Genomic DNA, 14,747 nt, shown 5'->3' with positions numbered 1-14,747 from the left:
TGGGAGAAATGGATTTTAACTCTTGGGGCACAGGTACCAGTGAAGGGAAAGATGGGAACTGCACAATTGTGATGGTCTACAACTGAACTGTGCTGGGACCAATGTTCCGTCACTACGGCAATAGAGAAAGTTTTCATCTAAATAGTGGAGTGTGAGGAGTCCAGTCAAGGAAAAAAGTGCTATATGAGAGGGAGAGACAGGGGAGCAGGCGAGATAACAGTGAGGGAAATGATAGTCATCGTGTGGCAGGAAGTTACAGAATAACAAAATATGTCAGCAGATAAGGCGAGAGATTGCAAAAGTAGTAAAAAGGTGGAGCTAAAGGCTCGTATCCGCATGCACAAAGCATTCATAATACATGGATAAATTGACAGCTCAGATAGGAAAATAATGGTATGATCAAATAGCTGTTAAAGTCATGGCTGCACGGCGATCAAGTTTGGGACCTGAATTTTCAAATACATTTTGAAAGCCAAGACGCTAGGAAACAGTGGAGTGTTAGCTCTGTTAATTAAGAATGGCAATAATACAGTGGAGGAAAATCAAGTTCATTCTAAAGATTAAGACATACAATTGGTTTGGGTCAATAATAGAAATAGTAAAAGGAAGAAGTCACGTGGGCGTAGCATTTACGTCACCTAATAAAATCCACACTAGTTCGGGTTATACAGGAAGAAATAATGAGGAGTTGTGGGAGAGATATGACAATAATTATGGGTAGTTTTAGTGTATATGTAGGCTTAATGAATCCGATTGACAAAAGATCGTCTGGAAACTGAAGTCATAATGTGTTTATGGAATAGTTTCACAACAGAAATTGTTGGAAAAACTCTGGCTATAGAGAAAAAAGAAAAGTTAACATTTTGGATCCAGTGGCCTTTTCTTCAGAATTGGACCGGAAATGTTAACTCTACTTTCTCTCCACAGATATTCCTTCCACTCTCCTGAGTTTTTCCATCATCCACAGGAAACGTTGGTGGAAGCTGGGTACAGTAGTAGCAATCGAGTGAGAGTGAGGTAACAGACAGAAGATGGTGATAGCTTTGCTGACAGAGTGGAGAACATCATTGACCTCCTTTCTACACTTTCATCCAGATGGCTGATGTTGCAGTGACCTGTATGGCTGGAACAGTTGAGTGTCAAGACTTCCAGTGTCTGTCCTGGGGGTAGAGAGAGTCCCACAGCTGCACTACCCTGTCCAGTAGGACCTTCAGGTCTCTGCTTACCACATGGGATGCTAAGTTTCCCTTCTCTGCCTTATTCAGTGAAATGTCAGGAGCCATGCAGGTATCTCCAGAATAACCATACCTGCCCAGTGCATCATGGCCAGGGATATCAATCTGTTCTGGGATATCCCAGTAGTGGTGAGTTGTTCTGGGTATAGCGAGTGTTAGAATGGGGCCAGAATTGGATGAGAGAGGTGCACTGTAGGGGTGGTGTAGATCATTAATGAAGTAAGTTTGGGAAGTTGTAGTGAGAAAACTCGCTAGACCTTGAGACAAACCCTCTGTGAACGACACTTTGGACTGATGCCTACATTTCTAACCCATGTATCTCCATATTTAAGACCGACGAGGAGAAACTCTTGATCTGTTTAGTTTATGGAACATTTCCCCCAGGAAAACATTAGGAGTAGGTTCATTAAATATTTTTAAGATTTGAGTTGGAGTTTTGACTGATGAGGGAATCGCATGGTATAGGGAGTGGCTGGGATAGTGCACCGAGACCTCCGTCAGATCAGCTATGATCTTATTTAATGGCAGAGCAAGCTTGGGAACTGACTGGCCTACTCCAGCTCTTAACTTGTACATTCATTTGAATGCTTGTAGCAATTGGTAAAATGGTTTGCATTCTTTTGGACTGCTGAGTTCAATTTATTTTCTCAGATCCTCTATTGAAATGTGCATGCAAATGTTGATGCAGTTTTGATCTATTTTTGCAGCATGGAAGAACTTTTAAACTAACCTCTTAATTTTCCACACTTGTCTTTATTTGAGATTTGTGGTGTTGATGATTTCTTCTTTTTCCCCTTTTTCGGGTTGAGTAATTTGATCCAAATCATTTGTTGAATCAATCTATTTATCTAAAGAGCTCTGGCAATGCAAATCAGATGTTTAAATTCCCACTGCTCTGTCAAAGGGTAATGGAGCAGAAGAAGGGATGTTGAAGATGATTCATTGTTCATAACAGGGACACATGTTGTTTTAATATAATTTGTGGAAATAAAAAGATAACTTAAATAAGAAATTGGAACTATGACTAAGCTAGAATGATGATGGCTGTTCATTAGAGGAACTGGGAAATGGCTTTTTTCCTGTGATGCTTCAGTCTAGTTGTTAGAATCCTTTCAAATGTTAAGGAGATATTAGCTCAATTCCTATAGCAGCGCTGTTGACTTAAGTGTCTATCAGTTCGAGATTTTTAAAGAAGTCATTTATTGGAAATCTGAACCAGTTCCTGATTGACCTTTGATCATGCACTGTATGTTGCTGCACATTGCCAGTCATTTAATTATCAAAGGGACATGACATAATGCATCATAAATTCTAGCAACCAAATGGATATGAATTAGAGTCTTGGGTTTGTGGGATTGATTTATTCTTTGTGGAAATGGAATTGAATCATGGGTAATATGACATCCACTGACTGTAAAATTCCTGACTCATTCACTCACTCACTCCATGGTTTGAAATAGAAACTTAAGCAGAGTTTCTTGTTCAGTTTTGTATTGTACACATCACAAAATGGAGCATGCTTCAACAACCCATTTAATACCATTTCTGAATTTGGAGATGATAGGTTGTTTTAGGTCTTCTGTTTACCTGGTCTATTTTAAATGTATAAATACCTATCTGAACAGCTGAAAAGCAGCACAAATGAGGTATGGATGTTATGAGGTTCTTTTTCACCTTGACATTTTTCTTTGTTCAGCTGGCCTGTTGTTCAGCTGGCCTGTTGTTTTTTTTTTCCCCTGTTGACAGATTTTTCTGAAGCAAGTCTGCAATTTTGGGTGATTGATGATTTTATCTTCTCCATTTAGCTATATTATATCCTCAAAATCTTGACTTGCAGCAATTGTAATCGTACCCATTAACTGGTCTTGATGTAGCATTACATTTATGAGCAACTGCTCTTCATCTCATTTGCAGCTGAATCATTGTCTGTAGTTGAAAGTTGAGCCTCTCGGGAGTAGGCCACAAAAGGACTTGATCCCGATGCCATCTCTGTGTACATCATTATTTTATTAGGGCACCACAACATTTCAGCCATATGCATGCATCAGCCTCAAGGAAAGATAATGCATTGATGGAGTGCTGCACTCCTTTAGAAGAGATGCCAAACTGAAACCCTGTCCACCTCCTCAGGTGGATGTCTAAGCAACTAATCACCTTCTCAAAAACAACCAGGGATGGGCAGTGAATGCTGGTCAAGCCAGCAATGCCTTCATCCCACGAATTAATTTTTTAAAAAAGTACAAAATATTGCACTGAAATTTTTTAACAAAGCAGGGGAGTTATCTCCATTGTCTTGGTCACCATTGTTTCTTCCCTCACTGTCTCAAAAGCAGACTGTTACAGATTTGCAGCTGTGTTTCCTACATGACTGTACTTGAAAGATACCTTTATTGGCATTTAGGATGTCTGTTGATCAGGAAAGGTGCTGTATAAATGCAAGTCATTTTTTCTTTGTTATTGTATAGCAATATAAATATTTTGGGTACCTTTCCTTTGTGGCCCAGTTACTGCTGCAAGTGAATTTGTTTTTGTGAAAGTAAAACTCGTGTTTTTTTTTCTTTCAGATTGGCCAATCAGAGGTATACCTCATAAGTCCTGACACGAAGAAGGTGACGATTGAGAAAAATTTCAAAGAAATCTCCTTCTGCTCTCAGGTGAATATTCCCATCACTTGTGGTTGTCATCTCTACGTGCCATGCTGATGATGATCATGTGACTTAATTTCTTTGCTTTGGTCTTAAAATAAAAATGTGTGGACAATGAGTATTTTAATTTTGTAACTGACAATTACAGTCAGTTCGGATATAACAGGATAGTTCTGTTCTCATGTGATCTTGCATTAGAAGAAAATAGCACAGTAGTCACGCCATTTAAACTAATGAGGTCAGAATAGCCAAAACAGGTAAGGAAAATTTGGCTTCTACAAGTAAAGGCCAAATTCTTTAATCGCGTTAACACCAATTTGTGTTGAAGAAACACATGTGATAGCAGCACTGACTGTACATTGAAAATTGTGTGTGTGTGTGTGTGTGTGTGTGTGTCAGTGAAATGAAAGTTTGAACCAAAGTTCTTGCAGTAGGAATACACTAACTAGATCAAATCTGTGACCGTAGGTATCGGAATTGCCTGGCGCCTTAATTTCGGTGGCTATCTCCAGAGAAACTGATGGATGAAGAAAAATGACTACCATATCTTTAAACTAATATGCAATATAGTTTTTTTACTCTGGATGCTGAAGTATTTATTGATATTTTGCTTCATTTAACTTAAATGTTCCAGTGATCGTATTTATCTTATTTTTGCAAGGGATGCTTTTCCTTTCTCTCCTAAAATATTACAATTCATATATTGAAGTTTGCGATTGATCTTCCAAACTGAAAGATTTGTTGAAGGTGTGGAGGAAGAAGCAAATTCTTCAGGCCAATGATCTGCTGTCAGAACTGAAAAAGACTAGAAATGGAGTGGATCTTAAATAAGTGAAAAGAGGCAGGAAAGATTGAAGCAAGCAGAAGGGAAGACTGTGATGTGTGGAATACAGGAGAGGTTAAATCACAGAAAGGATCATGTACCTGGCTTACCCATCTTTTTTCCACAGCTTCCAATTTGTCCATAGACCTGGACAAAAAAAAACCTACCTCCTCCCCAAAATCAACAAACAGAACTCCTCTGCGAGACTGTTCACCCTGTTCTTACCTCACTCGACCAGTTTCTCCCTATTTCAACTCTTCCCTTGAACAGTTTTGGTCCGGACCACCAATACTTTTTTTGCCATTTAATCTCTCCCACCTTCCATCAATAACAGAACATAGCACATAGAACATTACAGCGCAGTACAGGCCCTTTGGCCCTCAATGTTGCATCGACCTGAGATACCGATCTGAAGCCCATCTATTCTACACTATTCCATTTTCATCCATATGTTTATCATGCTGATTATAATGCTCGCTCAACCAATGACCATTTAAATGCCCTTAAAGTTGGCAAGTCTACTACTGTTGCAGGTAGTGCGTTCCATTCCCTTACTACTCTCTGAGTAAAGAACCTACCTCTGACATCTGTCTTATATCTATCACCCCTCAATTTAAAGCAATGCCCCCTCATGCTAGCCATCACCATCCAATGAAAAAGGCTCTCATTCTCCACCCTATCTAACCCTCTGATTAACTTGTATATCTCAATTAAGTCACCTCTCAACCTTCTTCTCTCTAATGAAAACAGCCTCCAATCCCTCAGCCTTTCCTTGTAAGACTTTCCCTCCATACCAGGCAACATCCTAGTAAATCTCCTCTCAACCCAATCCAAAGCTTCCACATCCTTCCTATAATGCGGTGACCAGAACTGTACACAATACTCCGTATAGAACTGTACGTAAAATTGCGGCTGCACTAGAGTTTTGCACGGCTGCAACATGACTTCATGGCTCCGAAACTCAATCCCTCTACCAATAAAAGCTAACACACCATATGCCGCCCTAACAATCCTATCAACCTGGGTGGCAACAGATTTTCTCATTTAACCTTTTACCATGGTGCCCCCTTTACTTTGCTTAAAACACATCATTTTCTAGCCTTTCCCTGTTCCAATGAAAGATCTTTGACCTCAACTGTTAATTCTGTTTCTGCCTTCACATATGCTGCCTGAAAACTGCTGCATACTTCCAGCATTTCCTGTATTTAATTTAGATGTCAGATTTGCAGCATCTGTATATTCTGCATTTGCCATTTTCAGTCTTGGGTTTGTGAATCACTAATCTGTGGAATAAAGAGACCTATATATGTTATGATGTTCATGTGACTGTGACATCAGCAAGAAAAACGAGTTGCATTTAAAAAGAGCATGTGAAGAGAGAGGACTTAGACACTGCACTGGAGCATTTTATTTCATAACATATGTCAAATGTATGAGTGTAAATGAGGAGTATCGCCTTAACTGAGGAGCTGAAGAGTCAAGATCAGTGGTAGCATATATATTCGAGTAAAGGTTGACCCCCCCCCCCCCCCCCCCCTGTTTTTGTTCCAAAATTCTGAACCTTTCCATACATCTCATGTAAAAGTCAACCCTAGTTCTTCACAGATAACAGATCAATATTTTTGAGTCAAGGTGTTATCCTGTACGGAAATGTTACGATGACAAAATGAATATTTTTTTTTGCGCTGTTAGGTGTTTTGGTGTGCAATTCACACTAACTTTGACGAAATTCACACCGGTGTTAGGCTGCGGATTTCTTAAGTTCATGGTTGAGCGAGCATTATAATTAGTATAATTAGCATGATACAAAGCTTATCACACCATTTCCTATATAGGATAGGCCTATATGCATTTACCTCACTATAATTACCATGCAGCTGTTGACGATGTCTCACAGTTACAATGATCAGTGCGCCTGTATGAGAGTCAAATGTCTGATAACCATTTTTTTTAATCAGAAATAAAAGCTTAAACTATTAGTTTGAAAAACTAAAACAATAGCAGACAAAGGAAAACAGAAGGAAATGGAAGAATTTGGCGCGAAAGTTTAAGGCGTCAGGTCACAACCTCCGTTTGTGTGCAGCTCAGCTCAGCTTCATTCCCCTGTAGCATTCTTGGATTTACCGTAATTCATTATGTTTTTTTTCTTTATTTGTTTAGAGATCAATTGGGCTTCTGCTACTCATACGGTATTTTGGACTGTAGCATGAATTTCAGCCCCTCAAAAGTAGTATCCATGTCATAGTCGACCCAATAAATTTAACCTTAAAATCAAATTTTTAGACTATTTTTTATATGAGTATATACGGTAAGTAGTCTCAAGGGGCAATATAAATGCAGACGCCCACAGCTCAGACTGGTATCCTGATGTACAGATAACGATATTAACTTAAAGCATTATATGAATCTGGATACAACAAAGTCACAAAGAGAGTAGATTAGCGATGGGAAAGAATTTTGGCAAGAATTTCCAAAGCTACGAGAAGTGGCAGATGGAGTTTAACTCAGATAAATGTGAGGTGCTGCATTTTGGGAAAGCAAATCTTAGCAGGACTTATACACTTAATGGTAAGGTCCTAGGGAGTGTTGCTGAACAAAGAGACCTTAGAGGGCAGGTTCATAGCTCCTTGAAAGTGGAGTCGCAAGTAGATAGGATAGTGAAGAAAGCATTTGGTATACTTTCCTCTTTTTGGTCAGAGTATTGAGTACAGGAGTTGGGGGGTCATGTTGCAGCTGTACAGGACATTGGTTAGGCCACTGTTGGAATATTGCATGCAATTCTGGTCTCCTTCCTATCGGAAAGATGTTGTGAAACTTGAAAGGGTTCAGAAATGATTTACAAGGATGTTGCCAGGGTTGGAGGATCTGAGCTACATGGAGAGGCTGAACAGGCTGGGGCTGTTTTCCCTGGAGCGTCGGAGGCTGAGGGGTGACTTTATAGAGGTTTACAAAATTATGAGGGGCATGGATAGGATAAATAGACAAAGTCATTTCCCTGGGGCCGTGGAGTCCAGAACTCGAGGGCATAGGTTTAGGGTGGGAGGGGAAAGATATAAAAGAGACCTAAGGGACAACTTTTTCACACAGGGGGTGGTATGTGTATGGAATGAGTTGCCAGAGGAAGTGGTGGAGGGTGGTACAATTGCAACATTTAAAAGGTATTTGGATGGGTATATGAATAGGAAGGGTTTGGAGGGATATGGGCCGGGTGCTGGCAGGTGGGACTAGATTAGGTTGGGATATCTGGTCAGCATGGACGGGTTGGACCGACAGGTCTGTTTCTGTGCTGTACATCTCTATGACTCTGACTCTATTTAATAATAAATTTGAAGCAGGAGTATTGCGTTACTCTACAAGATGATGCTAAACCCATTTGTTTGTATGCTCCCAGAAAAATTCCTCATCCTTTGGTGGGAAAGGTACCATCCCAGAACGACAGAATGGTAGAAAGTGGGGTCATATCACCAGTGACAGAAGTGTTACAGTGGTGTGTGGGGCCAGAACTGTTGCCAAAATAAATGGAGAACCATGATTTTGTGGGTTTCACTCCGTTAAGTAAAGGAAATGGAGTAGAAAATCATCCAATTTCATCTGTCAATAATAGTTTAGCAGAATTGGCAACTGGTAAAGTTTTCACAACACTGGATGTGAACAGTGGCTTCAGGGAGATAGCCTCAGAACATGGGGTCAGAATTACTGACCACATTTACCACATCATTTGAGCAATATTGCTGAAATGTCTCCACAGTTTAGGATTGCCTCTGCACCTGAGATTGTCAGAAGGCAATGTCCAGCATCCTGGAAGGGAAACAGGAAAGTGTTTGATATGTAAATGGTAATCTAGTGCATGAAGAATGACCACAACTAGCTGGCTGGGGATGTATTAAAGACACTGCAGAAAGCTAATTAGAAATCTAAGTTCTCCAGAATGACCATTACATTCCTAGGATACATTAGGCACTGGGAGCAGTCCTCATTCAAATATAAATGTTTTAAAATAACATTTATTTGATATCGAGTAGAGGACTATAACCATGGAGAAGAAAGCATTAGCAGTTATATGAGCATATGAAAGGTTCACAGACTATCTTGTGGGACTGACAGGACCATTAAAAATTGGTAACTTTATTAGGATACAAAGAAATGTCAAAAATGTCTCTATATCTACAAAGATCAGGCTTGAGCTGATCAGAGATATGTGCGGCATAAGTAATGACAGAATCATTCTATAGGTCATTAAATGGATTGAGCAGAAGTAGAGGATTTTATTCTTGTGGAAGAAGCAGTGTCTTATTCTCCAGCAATAACCAACACTATACTGGCAACTGAAGGCAAACTCAGTGCGGCACAGAACATGTGGCAAAGAGTATTGCAAAGTCAGACAACGTTGCTATGTTGAAAAATATTATTCACAAGACTAAGTGCTAAAAAAGTACCATGAGCAGAAGCAAAACCTGACAAAATTGGAATATTTATTGGTCTGTGAATGGTCATAAAGTCAATATGAAGGGAAATTCTCTAAAAAACCAGCAGGACATCTAGTTAGTACAAAGCACTGGGTGAAAGCATGCAACAATCATTATCGTGGCAAAGTGTTTACAAAGACATACATGAATACCTTTTTACATACTTAATGTGCACCATATATAGCTAGGGACCTTCAGAGCCAATAATCTCATTAGGAATTTTGGAAATATCATGGGAATGGCTAACAACAGATTGTCCTGTAAAATTGAACAATGTTTTTAGTCCCAGTCAGCTCTCCTTCAAGAATAATAATGGGTTGCAACTGTACAAGGTGTTAATGAGGCCACGTTTGAAGTATGGTGTGTTCTCGTCACCCTAGTGTAGAAAAGAAATTATTAAACTAGAAAGAGTGCAGAAAGGATTTACTGGGATGCTACCTGGACTCGAAGGTTTGAGTTATAATGAGAGGCTAGGTAGCCTAGGATGACTTTCCCTGGAGTGTCGGAGACTGAGGGGTGACCTTTTGGAGGTCTATAAAATCATGAGTCATAGCCGAGATAGCCAAGGCCTTTTCCACATGGTGGGGAAGTCTAAAACTAGTGGGCATAGGTTTAGAGTGAGAGGGCAGGGACACAAAAGGGTCCCGTGGGGCAATTGTTTCACACCGAGGGTGGTGAGTGTCTGGAATGGGCTCCCAGAGGTGGTGTGGAAGTGAGGATAATTTTGTCATTTCAGAAACCTTTAGATGTGTATGTGAGTGGGAAAGATATGGAGGGATAGGGACTAAATGCAGACAAATGGGACTAATTTAATTGTGAAAACTGGGCATCATGGGGAAATTGGGCTGAAGGACCTGTTTTCATGCTGTACATCTCGATCACTCTCAAATCAGTTGAAGTGATAAGATTTAATTTAACCCCGGCAGACTGTGGATAGAGTCTGTGTGATGTGCTATTTGTTATAACAATTAGAACCAGACATTTTATCTCAACTTGCAAAGAAAGATTTCAGTAAGTTTGCTTTGAAGATAGGCATCAAACAGGTGACAAGTTCTCCATTTCATTCTCTATCAAATGGAGAGTCAAAAAGGGCAGTCAAGGCAGTCAGTTCACTGACATGTGAGAGTATCCAGGCTGGGAATTAGCTCAACCACTTACAGAACACCAGTGTATAATGGGTACTTGCCAATGGGATTTTTAATGGGGAAGTGGTTAAAAAGAGATGGATCTGTTTTAGAAAGCAGCAGAGGTAGTTCAACTTTAGACACTGGAAGCTAGGGAATATTGGCAGCTGCTGTGCAGGCAGGAGCCTGGAGGGCATACTGCATGTGATGCAGAAGTGGGACCACCTCTTCCTGAAGAACCAATAATGGAGGCCCTGACACCAGACCATGCCAGCCTGGCCTGAGGCTCCTACCTGGGTTAAAGCAGCCCTTGGAGTTCAACCTGTCCAGCAGCTGGACATATGCAGAGATGAAATTAATGGATATATATGGGTCTCTCTGCACCTTGCAGACCATAAGAAAATGTCAAATATCAGCTTTGGATTCAGTACCATGACAGCATTGGTACTCATGCAAATTGTTCTGTCTAGTTTTGTTTTGTCACTATAAGTATGTAAATATTATTTCATGCTTCATTTTACAAGAATTAATTATTTAGCAAATGTTAATTTTTGACAAACAGCCCTGGCCAGATCAACATTGATGGCTTCATGAAGAGACAAAATGCAAGCTTGTCGTACAGTGTTACAACATAATAAGAAGCCATTTAGCTGATTAACTCTGTACCAGTGCATTTTCCAAGTAATTGAACTAATCCAATTTTTTTTTTTCCTCTACTCTCCATATCCCTTATTATTCCTGTTTATGCTAGTGGCTAAAATTTCAGTTACTCAACAGTTCTCACTCAAGCAAAGATGCAGTCTGTATCTTAATTTTAGCAGCATTGAAAAGAAGTTAACAAATTATGAACCAACTTTCTCCCTTCTCTTTAAATAGGGAATTAAGTATGTGGATCACTTTGGATTCATCTGCAGGGAGAGTCCAGACTCTGGAAGCTGCCATTTTGTCTGCTATGTGTTTCAATGTACAAATGAGGCCTTGGTGAGTAAATATCCATCTTCTGGTGTGAAAAAGGCAGCACTGGCAAAAAGTCTAAGAGTGAAATCAATAAATGTAACTAATGTATCGGTCCCATGCAAGTGGTTTGATTTTTGTACGTTTTAAGATTTGTTGTAGGTCAGTGAGAGTTCATTTTCTGAGGCAGATGCTGAGGCAAATTGTTTGTTGGAGTTGGTGAGCTTCGGTTTATATTTAAGTTGGGAGTAATTGGCACTGGCTAGATCTTTAGGTGAAAATACGTTTAATTGTTTAGTATGAGCTTTCATACCTTCAGCACAAACTTCTATTTTCCATGTTCAAAAATATTGTTTATGCACAACATTTTGAAGAGCTTTGAAATTAGGATATAATGTAGATTCTATTGTCTAGGGAGACTACCTTTCAGTTCTTAGAACCTACTTTCTGTGAAAATTCTTGAGAATTAATTTTTTTAAATCATGTCTAAATTTAGAACAAAAGAACCAAGAACATTTACAGCCCAGGAACAGGCCCTTCAGCCTTCCAAGCCTGAGCTGATCCAAATAAATACCGATTTGGTATTTATTTGATGTTGCTGTCTTCAATGTTGGAATGAATTAGATCATTTTAGTTAAGTCATAGAGTCATACAGTGCGAAACAGACCTTTCAGTCTAACTCATCCATGCTGACCAGATATCCCAATCTGACCTAGTCCCATTTGCCAGCATTTAGCCCAAATCTCTCTCAACCATTCCTATTCATGTACCCATCCACATGCCCTTTAACTGTTGTAATTGTACCAGACTCCTCCACTTCCTCTGGCAGCTCGTTCCATACATGCACCACCCACTGCATGGAAAAAAATTACCCCTCAGATCCTTTCTAAATCTTTCTCCTCCCACTCTAAACCTCTACTTTTGTACTCTCACATCCTAGGTAAAAGACATTGGCTATTCACTCTAACCATGCACCTCATGATTTTATAAACTTCTATAATGTCACCCCTCAGCCTCCGGTGCTCCAGGGAAAATAGCCCCAGCCTGTTCTGCCTCTCCCTATTAATCAAACTCTTCAGTCCCGGCAACAGCCTTTTCTGCACTTCCTCAAGTCTAACAACACCCTTCCTATCGAAGGCCGAAAAAAATTGTATGCAATAACCTAAAAGTGGCCTAACCAATATCCTGCACGGTTGCATCATGATATTCCAACCCCTACACTCAATTCACTAACCAGTGAAGGCAAGCTTACCAAACGCAGCCTTCTTCACTCTGTCTATCTGCGATTCCACTGTTAAGGAACTATGCAGCTGCGTTCCTAGGTCTCTTTCTTCAGCCACACTCCCCAGGGCCCTATTAATTGGATAAGTCCTCCCTGACTTGCCTTGCATATAACCCCTCACATTAATCTAAATTAAACTCCATCTTCCTCTCCTTGGCCCATTGGCCCATCTGATCAAGGTCCTGTTGTACTCTGAGATAATCTTCTTGACTTCCACTATACTATCTACTTTGGTGTCATTTACAGACATAGCAACCATACCTCCTATGTTCAAATCCAAATCATTTATATAAATGATGAAAAGCAATGGACCCAACGCCAATCCTTGTGGCACATCGCTGGTCACAAGCTTCCAGTCTGAAAAGCATCCCTCCACCACCACCACTGTCAGTTTCCTACCTTCAAGCCAATTTTGTATCAAATTAGCAAGGTCCCCCTGGATTGTGTGACTAACGTTACTAACCAAACCACCTGAGACTGTGAGGGTCTTGTGTCCCTGTCACTAAACCAAAAGATTTGGATTCTAGTTCCATCTGCCCCAGAGTTGTCCTAATGTTTCTGACCGGTTGGCTAAAATAACTGTAATCTGATACAGCATATCTTCCTCAGTGAAAACATAACATTGGCATATACCTTGCATTGGGATTGTGAAGCAGAGACTCACAGGCTCTGCTTCATTGACTTTCCAGGCTCAGTCCATTCCATTATACAAAGCTGAATTTCACAGGAGGTTCGAGCAGGTTAGCTGAAACTCTGAAAAATGAGGCAATACTCTTCTGATTGAAGTAGGAACTTGAAGATGGCTTGATTTTCCTTTTTAAAAAAAACAAAAGTACATCTCATTCACCTTCTACCATCCCTGTAATTGCATAATACAATGATATTGAGAATTGTTGACAATTCATAGTTATCACCCTTTGTCCATTAGTCCACACACCCAGGCATGATAGAAAGGAAACCCCAAGCAGGCTAGCTTCAGAATGATGATCCAATTATCACAACTCCTGTCCAGGATATGCCACATTTAACTTCTACCATGTCCCATTTAACCATGTTCTGCATCTTAAGATGCTATTTTCTGAAATAAATTAATCTGTTTTGCATTTGAGTGAATCAGCATTTCCTGGCCATCTTTTCCCCTCTGCCTGACCTGCCACTATCTGCAGCTTGTTTGTGTGTGTGTCAGAACACTTGACTCTTGCTGTTGTTTCCACAACAGCGGACATGCACAAGTCTTCATGCTGTACCTTCTTCTGGTTTGAACTTCATTTGGCATTTGCACACTCGTACCTACAGTCTTGTGTTCTGTCTCACATCTTTCTCATCCTACGTTTACCTGTCTGCTGGACGCATTCATTTTTTAGTTTTGATACTGGCTTTTTCTGCTTCACTGGGAGCTGAAAGGGAGAGGTGTGGTGTTACCTCATTTTGTTTTCAGAGTGCCTATGGAGATTTATTCAAGGATGTGGCCCCTACAACTTTTTTTGACTAGTTGCAATAACTTAAGAGAGCCAACTTAGAACATAGAACATAGAAGAATACAGCGCAGTACAGGCCCTTTGGCCCTCGATGTTGCGCCGATCCAAGCCCACCTAACCTATACTAACCCACTATCCTCCATATACCTATCCAATGCCCGCTTAAATGCCCATAAAGAGGGAGAGTCCACCACTGCTACTGGCAGGGCATTCCATGAACTTACGACTCGCTGAATGAAGAACCTACCCCTAACTTCAGTCCTATATCAAGCTATGTCCCCTTGTAATACCCGACTCCATACACGGGAAAAGGTTCACACTGTCAACCCTATATAACCCCCTAATCATCTTGTACACCTCAATCAAGTCACCCCTAAACCTTCTTTTCTCTAATGAAAACAGCCCCAAGTGTCTCAGTCTATCCTCATACGATCTTCCTTCCATACCAGGCAACATCCTGGTAAACCTCCTCTGCACCCGTTCCAGTGCCTCCACATCCTTCCTATAGTATGGCGACCAAAACTGCACACAATATTCCAGATGCAGCCGCACCAGAGTCTTATACAACTGCATCATGACCTCAGGACTCCCGAACTCAATTCCTCTACCAATAAAAGCCAGAAATTGGAAGCACACTAGCTTTCGGAGCGACGCTCCTTCATCAGGTGGTAGTGGAGGGCTCAATCATAACACACCGAATTTATAGCAAAAATGTACAGTGTGATGTAACTGAAATTATA

At 40.4% G+C, this 14,747-nt stretch overlaps 1 protein-coding gene across 5 annotated transcripts in view; it reads left to right on the top strand.

Annotated features, from left to right (window-relative positions):
- Nucleotides 1–14,747, top strand: part of tbc1d1 (TBC1 (tre-2/USP6, BUB2, cdc16) domain family, member 1) — a 296,242-nt gene that overhangs the window by 141,781 nt on the left and 139,714 nt on the right. For all 5 annotated transcript variants that reach the window (XM_043693132.1, XM_043693142.1, XM_043693152.1 and 2 more), the window contains exons 3-4: nucleotides 3,800–3,889; nucleotides 11,170–11,274. In XM_043693132.1, coding sequence (XP_043549067.1) covers nucleotides 3,800–3,889; nucleotides 11,170–11,274 — 195 coding nt within the window. The remainder of the gene's footprint in view (nucleotides 1–3,799; nucleotides 3,890–11,169; nucleotides 11,275–14,747) is intronic.

The sequence above is a fragment of the Chiloscyllium plagiosum genome, chromosome 1, assembly GCF_004010195.1.
Source record: "Chiloscyllium plagiosum isolate BGI_BamShark_2017 chromosome 1, ASM401019v2, whole genome shotgun sequence".
In the NCBI taxonomy this organism is placed as follows: Eukaryota; Metazoa; Chordata; class Chondrichthyes; order Orectolobiformes; family Hemiscylliidae; genus Chiloscyllium; species Chiloscyllium plagiosum.
This window is presented reverse-complemented; position numbering and strand designations above follow the sequence as displayed.